At 39.9% G+C, this 22,382-nt stretch overlaps 1 protein-coding gene across 1 annotated transcript in view; it reads left to right on the top strand.

The window, feature by feature from the left end:
• LOC139583060 (NACHT, LRR and PYD domains-containing protein 12-like) overlaps nucleotides 1-22,382 on the top strand; it is a 175,406-nt gene that overhangs the window by 93,934 nt on the left and 59,090 nt on the right. Inside the window, exons 3-11 of the mRNA XM_071414186.1 lie at nucleotides 788-904; nucleotides 1,206-1,290; nucleotides 1,420-1,642; nucleotides 3,313-5,083; nucleotides 5,370-5,543; nucleotides 6,237-6,410; nucleotides 10,725-10,898; nucleotides 13,648-13,821; nucleotides 20,662-20,835. Of these exons, the coding sequence (XP_071270287.1) occupies nucleotides 788-904; nucleotides 1,206-1,290; nucleotides 1,420-1,642; nucleotides 3,313-5,083; nucleotides 5,370-5,543; nucleotides 6,237-6,410; nucleotides 10,725-10,898; nucleotides 13,648-13,821; nucleotides 20,662-20,835 (3,066 nt within the window). The remainder of the gene's footprint in view (nucleotides 1-787; nucleotides 905-1,205; nucleotides 1,291-1,419; nucleotides 1,643-3,312; nucleotides 5,084-5,369; nucleotides 5,544-6,236; nucleotides 6,411-10,724; nucleotides 10,899-13,647; nucleotides 13,822-20,661; nucleotides 20,836-22,382) is intronic.

The raw sequence follows: 22,382 nt of genomic DNA, 5'->3' as shown, positions 1-22,382 counted from the left end.
TTTGGCCGCCTTTCCTTCCAGTTCTCTGCTGCCAATGACTGGAACGAATTACAAAAATCGCTGAAGTTGGAGACTTATATCTCCCTCACTAACTTTAATATCAGCTATCTGAGCAGCTTACCGATCGCTACAGCTGTACATAGGCCATCTGTAAATCACTCCAGTTTTAATTTGCTAAATTGTAATTACTTCGCTACTATGGCCTATTTATTGCGTTACCTCCTCATGCCATTTACACACACTGTATATAGACTTTTTGTCTGTTTACTCCATGTGTAACTCTGTGTTGTTGTTTGTGTCGCACTGCTTTGTTTTATCTTGGTCAGGTCGCAGTTGTAAATGAGAACTTGTTCTCAACTGGCCTACCTGGTTAAATAAAGGTGAAATAAAAAAATATATATAACATTTTCTAGTCTCTAATTTTATCCAATGTAAAAAACACAGTTTCATATTTTGCTCCATGAGACCGAATCGAGCCGTTCGGTCACATTTGAGAGTGAGGTAGATATATAGCATTTTGCAAAAAAAACATTTGTCTCTCTGAAATGAAACCAAGTGATAGATTTGAAACAAATACATGTCTGTTATTGAACAACCCCATGCCATGATTAGATAGTGAAAAAGCACACCAATCTCTTTTATATTTTCTTCATTAAACAATAACATTTCATTTACCAACATTTCTGAAAATGGATATATAGCGTTTTGGAATGAAACTTTTCTTCTGTTTCCCCATCTGAGCTCAGAGTAGATGAGAGATGTAATGTTTGTCTCTGTTGTGTTGAAGACCAATCAAGCAGGAGAGACCAGCCTCCCCTGTACCCAGCTGTGTGTCCATGAAGAGTGACCAGTCTATGGGACCTCCTCTAAACTTTAGAGAGGGAGACTTTTCTACTGAACAAAGGTAAGAAGAACTCATGGGTCATGGTCAGTGAGTTAAACAACACTGTCTCTAGTCATTTCTCCTCTCCCATTTTCCCATTTATTGTTGTTGTTTTCATAATCCATAGGCTAATCCTTTTGTCCATTTTCATAGTCCTAAAACAATATTAAACAAACACAACATTCCCTCCCTGTGTGTGTGTGTGTGTGTGTGTGTGTGTGTGTGTGTGTGTGTGTGTGTGTATGTGTGTGTGTGTGTGTGTGTGTGTGTGTGTGTGTGTACTCCCTGGATGAGGAGATGTAATCTCATGTTTTGTCCACAGAAACAAACAGGAGAGATCAGAGTCAGAGATTCTCAGTGGTCAGTCTTCCCAGAGTCATCAAACAGACCTGGCCTCCATATTCAGTGTATGTGGTCCTGTTATGTACATTTGTTTTTGTTTACCTCAAGTAAAGTTGATCTGTCAATCATTCATTAATGTGTTAATGAGAAAGAATTTTGTCTCTTGCTTAACTTATTTACTTTATTTATTTCAGTTGCTTGAAGAGAAAATTATGACATTTGTGAAGAATGAACTGAAGATGTTCAAGAGAATTCTTAGTCCAGAACTCCCAGAAGGCTTTGAGAGTCAGAAGCAGGAAGTGGTGGATGCTGAAGATGAGAAGCAGGAGAGCAGTGCCAGAGAGGGGGCTCTGAAGATCACACTGCACGTCCTGAGGAAAATGAACCAGACGGAGCTTGCTGACACACTGGAGAACTGTAAGATCTGTCTGCCTCATGTTGAATGCTGTTTTATAACATTTAAAAGCTGTAGCTAAAGTACAGCTAAAGTAGCTGTGTAACTCAATGATATTGTTGCAGCCTTAACTAGAGGTCGACCGATTATGATTTCTCAACGCCGATACCGATACCGATTATTGGACGACCAAAAAAGCCGATACAATTTTTTTTACATTTACTTGTAATAATGACAATTACAACAATACTGAATGAACACTTATTTTAACTTAATATAATACATCAATAAAATCAATCTTGCCTCAAGTAAATAATGAAACATGTTCAATTTGGTTTAAATAATGCAAAAACAAAGTGTTGGAGAAGAAAGTAAAAGTGCAATATGTGCCATGTAAGAAAGCTAACGTTTAAGTTCCTTGCTCAGAACATGAGAACATATGAAAGCTGGTGGTTCCTTTTAACATGAGTCTTCAATATTCCCAGGTAAGAAGTTTTAGGTTGTAGTTATTATAGGACTATTTCCCTCTATACCATTTGTATTTCATTGACCTTTGACTGTTGGATGTTCTTATAGGCACTTTAGTATTGCCAGTGTAACAGTATAGCTTCCGTGCCTCTCCTCGCTCCTCCCTGGGCTCGAACCAGGAACACAACGACAACAGCCACCCTCGAAGCAGCGTTACCCATGCAGAGCAAGGGGAACAACCACTCCAAGGCTCAGAGCGAGTGACGTTTGAAACGCTATTAGCGCGCGCTAACTAGCTAGCCATTTCACATCGGTTACACCAGCCTCATCTCGGGAGTTGATAGGCTTGAAGTCATAAACAGCGCAATGCTTGACGCACAACGAAGAGCTGCTGGCAAAACGCACGAAAGTGCTGTTTGAATGAATGTTTACGCGCCTGCTTCTGCCTACCACCGCTCAGTCAGATACTTAGATACTTAGATGCTTGTATGCTCAGTCAGATTATATATATTATCTAGCAGGACACGCTAGATAATATCTAGTAATATCATCAACCATGTGTAGTTAACTAGTGGTTATGATTGATTGATTGTTTTTTATAAGATAAGTTTAATGCTAGCTAGCAACTTACCTTGGCTTACTGCATTCGCGTAACAGGCAGTCTCCTTGTGGAGTGCAACGAGAGGCAGGCAGGTCGTTATTGCGTTGGACTAGTTAACCTGACGGTTGCAATATTGGATCCCCCGAGCTGACAAGGTGAAAATCTGTCGTTCTGCCCCTGAACGAGGCAGTCATTGAAAATAAGAATGTGTTCTTAACTGACTTGCCTAGTTAAATAAAGAAGAAGAAAAAAAGAAAAAATCAGTGTCCAAAAATACCGATTTCCGATTGTTATGAAAACTTGAAATCGGCCCTAATTAATCGGCCATTCCGATGAATCGGTCGACCTCTAGCCTTAACACAACACCTAGTGACCTCATCAAGTAGCAGCAGGGATGTGTTGTGGTGATTAATTTAGAGAGAGAGACAACATTAATAATACCATCAATAATACCAATAATAATATAATCAGTCACACCAGTCTGTAATGCATTATGAAAACATTTACACATTTAGACAGTCAGTTAAGAGAAGAAATGATTATAATTATAAACTTCATAACAGTCCTACAATACTGTAGGCATTAAAACAGACGTAATATTAATATCCTCTGTGTTATTTCTAGATTCAGATGAGCTTGCTGTGATTTGCCAACGTGAACTCAAATCTAATCTAAAGAAGAAGTTTCAATGTGTATTTGAGGGGATCGCTAAACAAGGAAACCCAACACTTCTCAATAAGATCTACACAGAGCTCTACATCACAGAGGGTGGAACAGGAGAGGTCAATAATGAACATGAGCTGAGACAGATTGAGACAACAACCAGGAAACAAGCAAGACCAGAGACTGCAATCAAATGTAACGACATCTTCAAACCCTTAACTGGACAAGACAAACCTATCAGAACTGTGCTGACAAAGGGAGTCGCTGGCATTGGAAAAACAGTCTCTGTGCAGAAGTTCATTCTGGATTGGGCTGAAGGAAAAGCAAATCAGGATGTCCAATTTGTATTTTCCTTCCCTTTTCGGGAGCTGAATTTGATGAAAGGGGACAAACACACTTTCATTGAGCTTCTCAATCACTTCTCAATGGAAACCAAACAATCAGGAATCTCCATCTACAACAAGTACAAAGTTCTGTTCATCTTTGATGGTCTGGATGAGTGCCGACTGCCCCTAGACTTCCAGAAGAACAAGATCTGTTGGGACGTCACAGAGTCAACCTCCGTGGATGTTCTGCTGACAAATCTCATCAAGGGAAATCTGCTTCCCTCTGCTCTCCTTTGGATAACTACCCGACCTGCAGCAGCCAATACGATCCCTTCAGTGTGTGTTGACCAGGTAACAGAGGTACGAGGGTTCAATGACCCACAGAAGGAGGAGTACTTCAGGAAGAGATTCAGGGATAAGGACCTGGCCAGCAGAATCATCTCACACATAAAGACATCAAGGAGCCTCCACATCATGTGCCACATTCCAGTCTTCTGTTGGATTTCTGCAACAGTCCTTGAACACATGCTGAAACATAAGAGAGAAGAGATGCCCAAGACTCTGACTGAGATGTACACACACCTTGTGGTGTTTCAAACCAAACAGAAGAATGAAAAGTATCTTGGGAAAGAAGAGACAGGTCCACACTGGAATAAAGAGAACATTCTGTCACTGGGTAAACTGGCTTTTCAACAGCTTGTGAATGGCAATCTGATTTTCTATGAAGAAGACCTGAAAGAGGCTGGCATTGATGTCAGTGAAGCCTCAGTGTACTCAGGATTGTGCACACAGCTCTTTAAAGAGGAATGTGGGCTGTACCAGGACAAGGTGTACTGCTTTGTTCATCTGAGCATTCAGGAGTTTCTGGCTGCTGTATATGTGTTCCTCTCATTCATCAACAACAATGAGAATCTAATGGACAAACTGCAAACAAACGACGAGCCTGAAGTTACTTTCTACAAGAGTGCTGTGGATAAAGCCTTACAAAGTGAGACGGGAAACCTGGACCTTTTCCTCCGCTTCCTTCTGGGCCTCTCACTGGAGTCCAATCAGAAGCACTTACAAGGTCTACTGACAAAGACAAGAAGCAGCTCACAGAGCCATGAAGAAACAGTCAAGTACATCAAGGAGAAGATCAGGGAGAATCTCTCTCCAGAGAGGAGCATCAATCTGTTCCACTGTCTGAATGAACTGAATGACCATTCTCTAGTGGAGGAGATCCAAAGCTACCTGAGATCAGGAAGTCTCTCAGAAGACGAACTGTCACCTGCACAGTGGTCAGCTCTGGTCTTTGTGTTGCTGACTTCAGAAAAGGAGCTGGATGTGTTTGACTTGAAGAAATACTCCAGATCAAAGGAAGGTCTTCTGAGGCTGCTGCCAGTGGTCAAAGCCTCCAGAGCTGTTCTGTGAGTAAATAAAATGACATATAAGAACTAATCATCAGGAAGAAATATTCAGTTTAGAGAAAAATATGCATAATAATATATGTATAATAGTATATTGAAAAACATATTGAATAAATGCATTGATGTTCACTGTAGTATAACATTTTGACCATACAATTCTAGGAGACAGAAGATTAATCTATATGTTGTTTGAGAGAATAAACCAAATGCATCTGCCATTGTCCTTCTACACTCTTGGTGTTAAATGAACAGTGTGTTTGTGAAGTCATGATGATCTCTTTGTCAGGCTGTCAGGCTGTGGAGTCACAGAGGAAGGCTGTGCTTCTCTGGTCTCAGCTCTGAGGTCAAACCCCTCACACCTGAGAGAGCTGGACCTGAGTAACAATGACCTGAAGGATTCAGGAGTGGAGCTGCTCTCTGCTGGACTGGAGGATCCACACTGCAGACTGGAGAAACTCAAGTTTGTAGAGGGTTTATGTCAATGTTCATATCAGACATGACTTATCAGGCTAGTTAAGACAAACATTCTTACCACCACTTGGACAAAGTTATATGTTACTGTGTGTGTGTGTGTGTGTGTGTGTGTGTGTGTGTTTGTGTGTGTGTGTGTGTGTGTGTGTGTGTGTGTGTGTGTGTGTGTGTGTGTGTGTGTGTGTGTGTGTGTGTGTGTGTGTGTGTGTGTGTCCAGTGTGTGCGTGTGTCCAGTGTGTGTGTGTCCTCTCAAACACAAACTGGACACACACAATAGATACAAACACACACACGCTGGACATACAAACACACACACACTGGACACACACACACACACACACACACAAACACACACACACAGGACAAAAGCTGTTGCCCAATACCTTGCACAGCAGTCGTTTTACCACAGGAAGCTGGGGTTGTTACAGTTAACGAACTAGATATTCTATGTTCATTATCACACTTGACAAAAGGGTTCATTGATCATTATATTGAAAAACATATTGAATCAATGCATTGATTTTGACATTAGTATAACATTATGACCATACAATTCTAGGAGACGGAAGATGAATCTATATGTTGTTTGGGAGAATTAACTAAATGCATCTGCCATTGTCCTTCTACACTACTGGTGTTAATTAACAGTGTGTTTTTGAAGTCATGATGATCTCTTTGTCAGGCTGTCAGGCTGTGGAGTCACAGTGGAAGGCTGTGCTTCTCTGGTCTCAGCTCTGGAGTCAAACCCCTCACACCTGAGAGAGCTGGACCTGAGCTACAATGACCTGAAGGATTCAGGAGTGAAGCTGCTCTCTGTTGTACTGGGGAATCCACACTGTAAACTGGAGACTCTGAGGTCAGTATTCCTGTAGTTGGTCAACAAGTGATAACTGTTCACCAGATCCACATGTGTTTACCAGACACACATAGTCCACACCATATGTGTTTGGACAGTGAAGCTTATAGTTTTAAATTTGGTGCTATGCTCCAGCATTTTGGATTTGAGAAAGAATGTTTCATATTAGGCGACAGTATAGAATGTCACGTTTTATTTTAAGGTATTCATACATATATATTTTACAGTTTAGAAATGAAATCACTTTATGTATCTTGTTCTCCCATTTGAATAAGTCTTTATTTTTGGACAAATGCACTTATATTGTATTAAAGTAGTCATAAGTTTAGTATTTGGTCCCATATTCCACTTTTCCTGCAGTGATTACATCAAGCATGTGAATCTACTAACTTGTTGAATTAATTTGCAGTTTGTCTTGGTTGTGTTTTGAATGATGTGAGAGTTTAGCATGTTTTGTTGTAGTCTCTGTTATTGGTATTGGTGAGAGGTTAGCATGTTTTGTTGTAGCCTCTGTTATTGGTAATGGTAAGAGGTTAGCATGTTTTGTTGTAGTCTCTGTTATTGGTAATGGTGAGAGGTTAGCATGTTTTGTTGTAGCCTCTGTTATTGGTAATGGTGAGAGGTTAGCATGTTTTGTTGTAGTCTCTGTTATTGGTAATGGTGAGAGTTTAGCATGTTTTGTTGTAGTCTCTGTTATTGGTAAAGGTGAGAGGTTAGTATGTTTTGTTGTATCCTCTGTTATTGGTAATGGTGAGAGGTTAGCATGTTTTGTTGTAGTCTCTGTTATTGGTAATGGTGAGAGGTTAGCATGTTTTGTTGTAGCCTCTGTTATTGGTAATGGTGAGAGGTTAGCATGTTTTGTTGTAGTCTCTGTTATTGGTAATGGTGAGAGGTTAGCATGTTTTGTTGTAGTCTATGTTATTGGTAATGGTGAGAGGTTAGCATGTTTTGTTGTAGTCTCTGTTATTGGTAATGGTGAGAGGTTAGTATATTTTGTTGTATCCTCTGTTATTGGTTATGGTGTGAGGTTAGCATGTTTTGTTGTAGCCTCTGTTATTGGTAATGGTGAGAGGTTAGCATGTTTTGTTGTAGCCTCTGTTATTGGTAATGGTGAGAGGTTAGCATGTTTTGATGTAGCCTCTGTTATTGGTAATGGTGAGAGGTTAGCATGTTTTGTTGTAGCCTCTGTTATTAGTAATGGTGAGAGTTTAGCATGTTTTGTTGTAGCCTCTGTGTAACGGAATCCGAAGAGGAGGAGCAAGGATTCGACCAAAATGCAGCGTTGGAATAGGACATAATGAGTTTATTAACCTTTTGTCAATAGGGGGAGCTGTTAGCATTATTTTTTTTTTTACATTTCCAAATTAAACTGCCTCTTACTCAATTCTTGATCGTACAATATGCATATTATTGTTATTATTGGATAGAAAACAGTCTATAGTTTCTATAGGAGTTGAAATTTTGTCTCTGAGTGGTACAGAACAATTTCTACAGCACTTTTCATGACAGGGTTCAGATTTCAGAAATTTTTACCTCTGATCTGGGGTCTGTTTATAAGGCCACAGTGAATGCTATGAAGAAACCGACACTACCTACGTCTTCCTCTGGGTGTCTGTACGTCATCACGTTTTCAATGAACTCTATGGGACGTTCACAGCCATTATAAATGACAAAAATGTACAGAGACCCCTCTTTCTCAACGTGCGCCTCAAGCGTGAAGGCCATCGGACCTGCCTCGTTCCAAATCGTTTTCTAACCAGCAGTATTTCTCCGGTCATGTTTTCAGTCGTTATAGTTGTTAAAAACATCATAAGGTAGTGAATTTTAACCGTTTTATAGCAATTTATATCCGTTTAGTGCGATTCTGAGGAATTTATTTGTCGTGCACTTTCTAGCTTTGGGAACGTTTCGCGGTCTCGGTCGTTGTTAGTGGACATTTCGAAGGACAGAGGACATCTATCGACCAAAAGACGTTTATAACATAGAAAGGATACATTGCCCAAGAATATGATGGAAGATCAGCTCAAAGTAAGCAATATTTAATATGATAAACCGTGTTTCTGTCGAAATATTTTAAACGCATACATCGCCATTTTGTTTGGTATAGCTTCACTTGGCCAACCCTGTATTGAAAAGTAAGGATAATTTTAAAAATGTAAATCAGCGGTTGCATTAAGAACTAATTTGTCTTTCGATTCCTGTCAACCCTGTATTTTTTAGTCAAGTATATGATTAGCTTTTAATTAAACTAGATCACTCTGATAGATGACGTCAGACATATTGAGGCTTGATTTCCTAGTATTTTCATTGTGTAACCACGGTTTTGTATGGCTAAATATGCACCTTTTCGAACAAACTGTATATGTATGTTGTAAAATGATGTTACAGGAGTGTCATCGGAAGAATTCTGAGAAGGTTAGTGAAAAAATTAATATCTTTTGGCGGTGGTTACGTTATAGCGCTGTTTGGCTGGAATCGATGCTCTGGTAACGTTGGAACATGTAGTATGCTAACTTATCGATTTATTGTGTTTTCGCTGAAAAACGCTTAGAAAATCTGAAATATGGTCTGAAATCACAAGAACTGGGTCTTTCCATTGCTATGCTTTGTCTATTTTTATGAAATGTTTTATGATGAGTAAATTGGTCATACACGTTGCTCTATCTAGTAATTCTAGTGGATTTGTGATGGTCGGTGCAATTGTAAACTGTGATTTCTACCTGAAATATGCACTTTTTTCTAACAAAAACTATCCTATACCATGAATATGTTATCAGACTGTCATCTGATGGTTTTTTTTATAGGTTATTGGCTATCAATATCTTAGTTGAGCCGAATTGGTGATAGCACCTGAAGGAGTAAGAAACTGATGGAGTTAGAATAGTGGTGTATTTTGCTAACGTGTTTAGCTAATAGATTTACATATTTTGTCTTCCCTGTAAAACATTTTAAAAATCTGAAATGGTGGCTTTATTCACAAGATCTGTATCTTTCATCTGGTGTCTTGGACTTGTGATTTAATGATATTTAGATGCTACTATCTACTTCTGAAGCTATGCTATCTATGCTAATCAGTGTGTGGGGGGTGGGGGGTGCTCCCGGATCCGGGTTTCTGAGGCAGTAAAAGTTAAAGTAAGACGGAAAAACACGAAAACACTTTAACAAACTACAAAACAACAAACGACGTAGACTGACCTGAACATAAGAACTTACATGAAACGAAGAACTCACGAACAGGAAAATGACTACACAAAAGAACGACCAAACAAACCGAAACAGTCCCGTGTGGCGCGACAAACACAGACACAGGAGACAACCACCCACAACAATCAATGTGAAAACACCTACCTTAATATGGCTCTCAATCAGAGGAAATGAAAACCACCTGCCTCTAATTGAGAACCATATCAGGTCACCCTTTACCAACATAGAAACACATAATATAGACTGCCCACCCAAACTCACGCCCTGACCGACTAAACACATACAAAAACAACAGAAAACAGGTCAGGAACGTGACACTCTGTTATTGGTAATGGTGAGAGGTTAGCATGTTTTGTTGTAGCCTATGTAACTTTCTCACTCATTATTATTCATGTTTCATTCATAATTTATCTTAATCATGGCATCATCAGGATTAATAAAGTAGTGTTTAGAAACATGTTATCTACTCACTTATAAAGAAAATTACTCCAGTCATCATCCACCATTGAGTTTCTATTGGGCAAAACACAACCCAAAACAAACTGCAAATGTGTCAATGTCACCTCATATAAAACATTTGATCTGAAATCCAAAATGTTGGAGTATAGAGACACATTTAAAATGTTAGCTTCACTGTCAAAATAGATATGGTGTGGACTGTATACGCAATACAATCTAAATCTGATACCTCACTGTCTGTCTTTTGACTGATACTGCTTTTTAAACTGGTCTGGTCAGTCTACTCAAATATTTGTACTATACATTTTTCTCTCGACAAGCAATACTTTGATATTTTGTCATTTCTAATAATGATACATCCATTCATGAATAGATATTGCAGGTTTCAGGACACAGATATATCTGAATATGTTAAAAAATATACTGTCACTATTTTCACCACCAAAGAATAGCAGTGTGATTTTAATATGATTTGACTCTTTGCAGGCTGTCAGGCTGTCTAGTCACAGAGGAAGGCTGTGCTTCTCTGGTCTCAGCTCTGAGGTCAAACCCAACACATTATTTGTGCACAGGTTACAGTGTAAGCAGGGAAAGCTCAGCGTAACATTTTAATACAACCTGTCTGTCATTGTATTTCTTCTGTTTTGGCAGACTCACTGGCTGTAAACTCACAGACACATCCTGTAAAGTGTTGGCCTCAGTTCTCAGTTCAAACCCCTCACACCTGAGAGAGCTGGATCTGAGTAACAATGACCTGAAGGATTCAGGAGTGAAGCTGCTCTCTGCTGGACTGGGGAATCCACACTGTAAACTGGAGACTCTGAGGTCAGTATTCCTGTAGTTGGTCAACAAGTGATAACTGTTCACCAGATCCACATGTGTTTACCAGACACACATAGTCCATACCATATGTGTTTGGACAGTGAAGATTACAGTTTTACACTTGGTGCTATGCTCCAGCATTTTGGATTTGAGATATAATGTTTCATATTAGGCGACAGTATAGAATGTCACGTTTTATTTTAAGGTATTCATACATATATATTTTACAGTTTAGATATGAAAGCACTTTATGTATCTAGATCTCCCATTTGAAGAGTCTTAATTACTTGGACAAATTCACTTATATTGTATTAAAGTAGTCATAAGTTTAGTATTTGGTCCCATATTCCACTTTGCCTGCAGTGATTACATCAAGCTTGTGATTCTACTAACTTGTTGAATTCATTTGCAGTTTGTCTTGGTTGTGTTTTGGATGATGTTTTTCCTAATAGAAACTGAATGGTGAATAATGTCCTGTCATTTTGGAGTCACTTCACTTGTATTGTCAGTAAGAATAGAAGATGTTTCTGAACACTTCTGTTATGGGTTTAAGATGGCACAGTGATGCCATCTGTTGGTAAATGTTCATTACTGCAACTCATGTGTTTTAGCGGTGTGCTTGAGATACCCGGATGGATTGTGATGTACGGAACAAGACTGGTTACTCGCATCAATGCCTCCTCATTTAACATTCAAACACATGTGACTGTTTCCATGATTATGAATCAGGAATGAATTGTGAATGAGAAAGTTACAGAGGAACAAAAATCAGACGCCCTCTGTTATTGGTAATGGTGAGAGGTTAGTATGTTTTGTTGTAGCCTCTGTTATTGGTAATGGTGAGAGGTTAGCATGTTTTGTTGTAGTCTCTGTTATTGGTATTGGTGAGAGGTTAGCATGTTTTGTTATAGCCTCTGTTATTGGTAATGGTGAGAGGTTAGCATGTTTTGTTGTAGCCTCTGTTATTGGTAATGGTGAGAAGTTAGTATGTTTTGTTGTATCCTCTGTTATTGGTTATGGTGTGAGGTTAGCATGTTCTGTTGTAGCCTCTGTTATTGGTAATGGTGAGAGGTTAGCATGTTTTGTTGTAGCCTCTGTTATTGGTAATGGTAAGAGGTTAGCATGTTTTGTTGTAGTCTCTGTAATTGGTAATGGTGAGAGGTTAGCATGTTTTGTTGTAGCCTCTGTTATTGGTAATGGTGAGAGGTTAGCATGTTTTGTTTTAGCCTCTGTTATTGGTAATGGTGAGAGGTTAGCATGTGTTGTTGTAGCCTCTGTTATTGGTAATGGTGAGAAGTTAGTATGTTTTGTTGTATCCTCTGTTATTGGTTATGGTGTGAGGTTAGCATGTTCTGTTGTAGCCTCTGTTATTGGTAATGGTGAGAGGTTAGCATGTTTTGTTGTAGCCTCTGTTATTGGTAATGGTAAGAGGTTAGCATGTTTTGTTGTAGTCTCTGTTATTGGTAATGGTGAGAGGTTAGCATGTTTTGTTGTAGCCTCTGTTATTGGTAATGGTGAGAGGTTAGCATGTTTTGTTTTAGCCTCTGTTATTGGTAATGGTGAGAGGTTAGCATGTTTTGTTGTGGCCTCTGTTATTAGTTATGGTGAGAGGTTAGTATGTTTTGTTGTAGCCTCTGTTATTGGTAATGTTGAGAGGTTAGCATGTTTTGTTGTAGTCTCTGTTATTGGTAATGGTGAGAGGTTAGCATGTTTTGTTGTAGACTCTGTTTATGGTAATGGTGAGAGGTTAGTATGTTTTGTTGTAGCCTCTGTTATTGGTAATGGTGAGAGGTTAGCATGTTTTGTTGTAGCCTCTGTTATTGGTAATGGTGAGAGGTTAGTATGTTTTGTTGTATTCTCTGTTATTGGTAATGGTGAGAGGTTAGTATGTTTTGTTGTAGCCTCTGTTATTGGTAATGGTGAGAGGTTAGCATGTTTTGTTGTAGCCTATGTAACTTTCTCACTCATTATTATTCATGTTTCATTCATAATTTATCTTAATCATGGCATCATCAGGATTAATTAAGTAGTGTTTAGAAACATGTTATCTACTCACTTATAAAGAAAATTACTCCAGTCATCATCCACCATTGAGTTTCTATTGGGCAAAACACAACCCAAAACAAACTGCAAATGTGTCAATGTCACCTCATATAAAACATTTGATCTGAAATCCAAAATGTTGGAGTATAGAGACACATTTAAAATGTTAGCTTCACTGTCAAAATAGATATGATGTGGACTGTTTACTCAATACATTCTAAATCTGATACCTCACTGTCATTATAGATATGGTGTGGACTGTTTACTCAATACAATCTAAATCTGATACCTCACTGTCTGTCTTTTGACTGATACTGCTTTTTAAACTGGTCTGGTCAGTCTACTCAAATATTTGTACTATACATTTTTCTCTCTCCAATCAACACTGATAATTTGTCATTTCAAATAATGAAACATCCATTTATGAATAGATATGGCAGGTTTCAGGACGCTGATGTATCTGAATATGTTAAAAAATATACTGCCACTATTTTCACCACCAAGGAATAGCAGTGTGATTTTAATATGATTTGACTCTTTGCAGGCTGTCAGGCTGTCTAGTCACAAAGGAAGGGTGTGCTTCTCTGGTCTCAGCTCTGAGGTCAAACCCAACACATTATTTGTGCACAGGTTACAGTGTAAGCAGGGAAAGCTCAGCGTAACATTTTAATACAACCTGTCTGTCATTGTATTTCTTCTGTGTTGGCAGACTCACTGGCTATAAACTCACAGACACATCCTGTAAAGTGTTGGACTCAGTTCTCAGTTCAAACCCCTCACACCTGAGAGAGCTGGACCTGAGTAACAATGACCTGAAGGATTCAGGAGTGAAGCTGCTCTCTGCTGGACTGGGGAATCCACACTGTAAACTGGAGACTCTGAGGTCAGTATTCCTGTAGTTGGTCAACAAGTGATAACTGTTCACCAGATCCACATGTGTTTACCAGACACACATAGTCCACACCATATGTGTTTGGACAGTGAAGCTTACAGTTTTACATTTGGTGCTATGCTCCAGCATTTTGGATTTGAGATATAATGTTTCATATTAGGCGACAGTATAGAATGTCACGTTTTATTTTAAGGTATTCATACATATATATTTTACAGTTTAGAAATGAAAGCACTTTATGTATCTTGTTCTCCCATTTGAATAAGTCTTTATTTTTGGACAAATGCACTTATATTGTATTAAAGTAGTCATAAGTTTAGTATTTGGTCCCATATTCCACTTTGCCTGCAGTGATTACATCAAGCTTGTGATTCTACTAACTTGTTGAATTAATTTGCAGTTTGTCTTGGTTGTGTTTTGGATTGTTTTTCCTAATAGAAACTGAATGGTGAATAATGTCCTGTCATTTTGGAGTCACTTCACTTGTATTGTCAGTAAGAATAGAAGATGTTTCTGAACACTTCTACATTCATGTGGATGCTACCATGATTATGAATAATCATGAATGAATCATGAATAATGACGAATAACAAAGTTATAGAGGCACAAAGATCAGACCCCCTCTGTTATTGGTAATGGTGAGAGGTTAGCATGTTTTGTTGTAGCCTCTGTTATTGGTAATGGTGAGAGGTTAGCATGTTTTGTTGTAGCCTCTGTTATTGGTAATGGTGAGAGGTTAGCATGTTTTGTTGTAGCCTCTGTTATTGGTAATGGTGAGAGGTTAGCATGTTTTGTTGTATCCTCTGTTATTGGTAATGGTGAGAGGTTAGCATGTTTTGTTGTAGTCTCTGTTATTGGTAATGGTGAGAGGTTAGCATGTTTTGTTGTAGTCTCTGTTATTGGTAATGGTGAGAGGTTAGCATGTTTTGTTGTGGTCTCTGTTATTGGTAATGGTGAGAGGTTAGCATGTTTTGTTGTGGTCTCTGTTATTGGTAATGGTGAGAGGTTAGCATGTTTTGTTGTAGCCTCTGTTATTGGTAATGGTGTGGAAATACGACCATGTATTGTGGAAATATGGTTTAGTAAACGTTGTTCAACTGGATCATAGTCGTTGTGTCATTTTAAGTTAACATTGGTAGCAGAAGATGGCTAATAACTACAATGTGCCACCTCGCTTCCACGAGAAGATGTTGTATGAAAGTTGGGAAAATAACCTTGGAATCTGGACACTGGTTACTAATCTGGACACTTGTTGCTAATCTGGACACTGGTTACTAATCTGGACGTGAAAAAGCACTTGGGTGGTATTATCGCTGGAAGGAAGAGTGAGAGATACAGCACTGGAAATATCCCTGGAGGATTTGAACAAAGATGACGGTATGGGTCTTTGATCAGAGAACTGGATTCTGTGTTCCTTAAAGAAGAGAAAGGCTGTGCCTACGAGGCATATTCACACTCTGACAGTGTTACTTGAGACATTTCGGTTGCAATGACGGACAACATAATTGATTTCGAAACAGAGCTACAATAGGATTTGCAAGTACGACATGGTTCTCCTGGATGCAGTGTTAGATTTCAAGTTGCTAGATACTGTCTGTCTGGATGGTAGAGACATGGTTCTCCTGCAGTGTTACCTTTCAAGTTGCTAGATACTGCCTGTCTGGATGGTAGAGACATGGTTCTCCTGGATGCAGTGTTAGATTTCAAGTTGCTAGATACTGCCTGTCTGGATGGTAGAGACATGGTTCTCCTGGATGCAGTGTTATCTTTCAAGTTGCTAGATACTGTCTGTCTGGATGGTAGGGAGCAATAGTTGGCTTTGACTGTGCTGACTTTTGCGTCAATGAAGTCGACACTAAAAATAATTTTGGGTGAAAAGACGTCTGTCGTGCCAATGCAAGTGAGTGATGCAGCATATTACACTGAGCAGCAGAGAAAAGGCTCCAACAAGTCACATTCTCAAGACAACCAGAAGAGGGCACCATTGCCCGGCACAAATCCACTGGACAGGTGTGGAAGGAGATCAACGTGCTGTTTGTCAAAGCACCACTGTGTTAAAGACTGTCCTCATAAAAATGATCACGTTAAACTAACAGAGGAAAATATAAACACAGATTGAGCAACATTACATCAAACGAATCTGCTTCTGATACTGAGATCGTTATAGTTGAATCCTTAGGATCTGCTGCGGTTGATACTGCATGTACACGCACAGTGTGTGGTGAAAAATGTATTGATAGCTGTGTCAGTGAAGTAAATATGAAATAAGTACAAATTATGATTGACACACCAAACAACAGAGCTTTCAAATTTGTAGATGGGAGAACCGTCCATTCTACCAAGAGAGTCAAGATACCAGCAAAAGGTGTCAGACTAAGTGTCACATTGAAACAGAGGTGGTCCCTACAGATATCCCCTTACTATTAAGCAAAGCTTCCCTCAAGAAGGCAGGGGCTGTACTAGACATAAAACATGACAAGACAGTGATGTTTAAACAACCAGTGACCCTTGAACTTACCACCTCAGGGCCACTATTGAGTAAGTATTTTTAGACAAAGACGTTACACAGAGTCCATGTGAAAATGAGATTCTAACGGACTCAGAGCACATGGAGATTCTGACAGCACAGAGAACATGGAGATTCTAACAGCACAGAGAACATGGAGATTCTGACAGTCACAGAGAACATGAACACAAAGGAAAAACACAAAGTATTGTTAACTTCACAACCAGTCTGGACATGCTACAGTTGACACACTTCAGAAATGACTCAGCAGTTCTGGGAATAATGATGAGAGTGTTTCCATTCTACAGCAGATAGTTAACAGTTGTGAGACATTCCAGAAATACAGCAAACCAGCGGTTTGTCACTGGCTTCCAAGTACAATGAAACAGTGGATGTATATCTACATGAGCCTGGACCAAGTGTGTGGTATCTTCACATCATCCACCACTTCACACGCTTCAGTCCTGGAAGCATTGTGAATACAAAGAAACAAAGTGACATGGTCAAGCACTTCATTCATTCCTGGATACGTGTTCATGGCCCGCCCCAGAAATTACACAGTGACAATGGAGGAGAATTCAAAAATAATGAAATAAGAGAAATGGCAGAGAAATTCAACATGGAAGTAAAGACAACTGCTGCATACAGTCCGTGGAGCAATGGACTTGTGGAGAGACATAATCAAACACTCAGAGATTATGCTGAATGTGAGGCAAGAATGGATGTGACTGGAAAACAGCCCTAGATTGGGCTTTGATGGCAGCTCAATGCACAATGTTCATAGTTACAGCCCATAGCAACTAGTGTTGGGGCAGAACCCTAATCTTCCCTCAGTACTGGTTGACAAGCCTTCAGCACTAGAAGGGACCAGTGTGAGTACATGGGGGTGGGACAGCACCTTTCAGCACTACATGCAGTGAGAAAAGCATTCACTGAAGCAGAGTGTTCAGAGAGAATTCGCAGGGCTCTGAGGAAACAGCTTCGACCCACCGATGAGAAGTACGAGACTGGAAACAGAGTGTACTACAAACGAGTTGACTGTCAAGAGTGGTCATTGGCCAAGATGGTGTGGTGATATTTGTAAGGCACGGAGGAAACCATTTTTAAGGTGCATCACTCAAGATTGTGGAAAATAAATTAGCAACAAGATGGAGGGGCTGTTGCTGAGAATCAGCCTCCTACTGAAAATGAAAAAAGGACACAATAACAGACACAAGCCTACCAGATGTCACATCCAATGATATGGACACTGAAACTGACACAGGAAATGGAGCAGAGACCTTCAACCATGCCACAGGTAATACTGTTGAGGGTTCAAATGAGGAAAACATTCAACAACAGACACATGTGTTAAGACAGCATGGTTGTTCCAATCTGAAAACTGGACAAACTGTTAAATACATGGACAGAGAAAGTGGTATTCCATATACAGCAACCGTCATTGGACGAGCAGGAAAAGCCAAAGGAAAACACCAGAACTGGTCCAACTTGCAGTACTCTGAACCAGCTACACTTTCTGGTACAACAGGGTCAGCTGACCTGTCACTTATCAGATTTCAACCAATGGAAAATGACGAAAAACAGAATGACATTCAAAATGATGATGCACTTGAAACAAAGGATGTGTCATTTGACTCTAAACTAGATGAGCTCAGTAATTGGAGGAAAAATGTAGTGTTTGAGGAAGTCAAAGACATTGGCCAAAAATGTGTCTCAACAAGGTGGGTGTGTCCCTTAAATAACTGGAATAGAGCCGAAAGCACATCTAGTGGCAAGAGGTTTAGAGGAGCTGTCTTCTAAATAACTCCCAAACGACTCATCTAGTGGCTAGAGGTTTAGAGGAGCTGGCTGTTAAACAACTCCCAAAAGACTCATCTAGTGGCTAGAGGTTTAGAGGAGCTGTCTGCTAAACAACTCCCAAACGACTCATCTAGTGGCTAGAGGTTTAGAGGAGCTGTCTGCTAAACAACTCCAAAACGACTCATCTAGTGGCTAGAGGTTTAGAGGAGCTGGCTGCTAAACAACTCCCAAACGACTCATCTAGTGGCTAGAGGTTTAGAGGAGCTGTCTGCTAAACAACTCCAAAACGACTCATCTGGTGGCTAGAGGTTTAGAGGCGCTGGCTGCTAAACAACTCCCAAACGACTCATCTAGTGGCTAGAGGTTTAGAGGAGCTGGCTGCTAAACAACTCCCAAACGACTCATCTAGTGGCTAGAGGTTTAGAGGAGCTGTCTGCTAAACAACTCCCAAAAGACTCATCTAGTGGCTAGAGGTTTAGAGGAGCTGGCTGCTAAACAACTCCCAAAAGACTCATCTAGTGGCTAGAGGTTTAGAGGAGCTGGCTGCTAAACAACTCCCAAAAGACTCACCTAGTGGCTAGAGGTTTAGATGAGCTGGCTGCTAAACAACTCCCAAACGACTCATCTAGTGGCTAGAGGTTTAGAGGAGCTGGCTGCTAAACAACTCCCAAAATACTCATCTAGTGGCTAGAGGTTTAGAGGAGCTGGCTGCTAAACAACTCCCAAAAGACTCATCTAGAGGTTTAGAGGAGCTGGCTGCTAAACAACTCCCAAACGACTCATCTAGTGGCTAGAGGTTTAGAGGAGCTGGCTGCTAAACAACTCCCAAAAGACTCATCTAGTGGCAAGAGGTTTAGAGGAGCTGGCTGCTAAACAACTCCCAAAAGACTCATCTAGTGGCTAGAGGTTTAGAGGAGCTGGCTGCTAAACAACTCCCAAAAGACTCATCTAGTGGCTAGAGGTTTAGAGGAGCTGGCTGCTAAACAACTCCCAAAAGACTCATCTAGTGGCTAGAGGTTTAGAGGAGCTGGCTGCTAAACAACTCCCAAAAGACTCATCTAGTGGCTAGAGGTTTAGAGGAGCTGTCTGCTAAACAACTCCCAAACGACTCACCTAGTGGCAAGAGGTTTAGAGGAGCTGGCTGCTAAACAACTCCCAAACGACTCATCTAGTGGCTAGAGGTTTAGAGGAGCTGGCTACTAAACAACTCCCAAACGACTCATCTAGTGGCTAGAGGTTTAGAGGAGCTGTCTGCTAAACAACTCCCAAAAGACTCATCTAGTGGCTAGAGGTTTAGAGGAGCTGTCTGCTAAACAACTCCCAAACGACTCACCGACATGCGCCTCAGAGTCACTCAGATTGCTGCTGACAGTGATCTGCCAGAAACAATGAAAACTTAATTCCATAGACATGAAATCTGCATTTTTGCAGGGAACAGAGTATCAAGGGACATTCACATCTGACCTCCGCCTGAAGCTAAGGGTGAAGGAACACTGTGGAAACTAACAAGGTGTGTGTCTGGCCTGGCAGGTGAATCACTCTACTGGTACAGCAAAGTCAAGGCAACAATGCTGTGTACAGGTGGAAAAACGTCACAAGTGGATCCTGCAGTTTTCTATTGGCTTGACTGGAGTACTTGCCTGTCATGTTGATGACTTCATCTGGGGTGGCTCACAGACCTTTGCTACAACTGTGATTCCACACCTCAAAGCTGTTTTCCTGGTCGACCACAAAGGAGCAGCTTGCTGACTGTCTGACTAAAAAGGGAGCATCCGGTCTTGTGCTCCTAAAGACACTCAGTAATGGAAAGTGGCAGCTTGACTAATACAAATATAAACTGAGTCACACAACCCATTTGTAATGAGGAACTTGAATAATACTTGGGACATTTCATTATGTTGTTGTTTTATTTGTCTTTAAAGAAAAGTGGGAGATTGTTAAGTTCATGTTTTAAGTCTCCCTATATTTCTGTTACTATGGTGATATCACTCTGTTGTTACTACGCCTGGGAGTGTCAGTGTTGATGGACCTGGCCTGAGTGTCATGGTAACCATGTACTGTTGTAATACGGTTTAGTAAACGTTGTTCAACTGGAACATAATCGTTGTGTCATTTTGAGTGAACACTCAATACAATCTAAATCTGATACCTCACTGTCAAAATAGATATGGTGTGGACTGTTTACTCAATACAATCTAAATCTGATACCTCACTGTCATTATAGATATGGTGTGGACTGTATACTAAATACAATCTAAATCTGATACCTCACTGTCTGTCTTTTGACTGATTCTGCTTTTTAAACTGGTCTGGTCAGTCTACTCAAATATTTGTACAATACATGTTTCTATCTACAAGCAATCATTTTATGATATGTAATTTCTAATAATGAGACATTCATTTATGAATAGATATGGCAGGTTTCAGGACACTGATATATCTGAAAATGTTAAAAAAATATACTGCCACTATTTTCACCACCAAAGAATATCAGTGTGATTTTAATATGATTTGACTCTTTGCAGGCTGTCAGGCTGTCTAGTCACAGAGGAAGGCTGTGCTTCTCTGGTCTCAGCTCTGAGGTCAAACCCCTCACACCTGAGAGAGCTGGATCTGAGTAACAATGACCTGAAGGATTCAGGAGTGAAGCTGCTCTCTGCTGGACTGGGGAATCCCCACTGTAAACTGGAGACTCTGAGGTCAGTATTCCTGTAGTTGGTCAACAAGTGATAACTGTTCACCAGATCCACATGTGTTTACCAGACACACATAGTCCACACCATATGTGTTTGGACAGTGAAGCTTACAGTTTTACATTTGGTGCTATGCTCCAGCATTTTGGATTTCAGATTTAATGTTTCATACTAGGTGACAGTACAGAATGTCACCTTTTATTTAAAGGTATTCATACACATATATTTTACAGTTTATAAAGGAAAGCACTTTATGTATCTAGTTCTCCCATTTGAAGAGTCTTAATTATTCGGACATATTCACTTATAGTGTATTAAAGTAGTCCTAAGTTTAGTATGTGGTCCCATATTCCACTTTGCCTGCAGTGATTACATCAAGCTTGTGATTCTACTAACTTGTTGAATGCATTTGCAGTTTGTCTTGGTTGTGTTTTGGATTGTTTTTCCTAATAGAAACTGAATGGTGAATAATGTCCTGTCATTTTGGAGTCACTTCACTTGTTTTGTCAGTAAGAATAGAAGATGTTTCTGAATACTTCTACATTCATGTGGATGCTACCATGATTATGAATAATCATGAAGGAATCGTGAATGATAATGAATGAGAAGTTACAGAGGCACAAAGATCATACCCCCTCTGTTATTGGTAATGGTGAGAAGTTAGCATGTTTTGTTGCAGCCTCTGTTATTGGTAATGGTGAGAAGTTAGCATGTTTTGTTGCAGCCTCTGTTATTGGTAATGGTGAGAGGTTAGCATGTTTTGTTGTAGCCTCTGTTATTGGTAATGGTGAGAGGTTAGCATGTTTTGTTGTAGCCTCTGTTATTGGTAATGGTGAGAGGTTAGCATGTTTTGTTGTAGCCTCTGTTATTGGTAATGGTGAGAGGTTAGCATGTGTTGTTGTAGCCTCTGTTATTGGTAATGGTGAGAGGTTAGCATGTTTTGTTGTAGCCTCTGTTATTGGTAATGGTGAGAGGTTAGCATGTTTGGTTGTAGCCTCTGTTATTGGTAATGGTGAGAGGTTAGCATGTTTTGTTGTAGCCTCTGTTATTGGTAATGGTGAGAGGTTAGCATGTTTGGTTGTAGCCTCTGTTATTGGTAATGGTGAGAGGTTAGCATGTTTTGTTGTATCCTCTGTTATTGGTAATGGTGAGAGATTAGTATGTTTTGTTGTAGCCTCTGTTATTGGTAATGGTGAGAGGTTAGCATGTTTTGTTGCAGCCTCTGTTATTGGTGATGGTGAGAGGTTAGCATGTTTTGTTGTAGCCTCTGTTATTGGTAATGGTGAGAGGTTAGCATGTTTTGTTGTAGCCTCTGTTATTGGTAATGGTGAGAGGTTAGCATGTTTTGTTGTAGTCTCTGTTATTGGTAATGGTGAGAGGTTAGTATGTTTTGTTGTAGCCTCTGTTATTGGTAATGGTGAGAGGTTAGTATGTTTTGTTGTAGCCTCTGTTATTGGTAATGGTGAGAGGTTAACATGTTTTGTTGTAGCCTCTGTTATTGTTAATGGTTATAGGTTAACATGTTTTGTTGTAGCCTCTGTTATTGGTAATGG

This window comes from Salvelinus alpinus, chromosome 1 (genome assembly GCF_045679555.1).
Source record: "Salvelinus alpinus chromosome 1, SLU_Salpinus.1, whole genome shotgun sequence".
NCBI lineage: Eukaryota > Metazoa > Chordata > Actinopteri > Salmoniformes > Salmonidae > Salvelinus > Salvelinus alpinus.
This window is presented reverse-complemented; position numbering and strand designations above follow the sequence as displayed.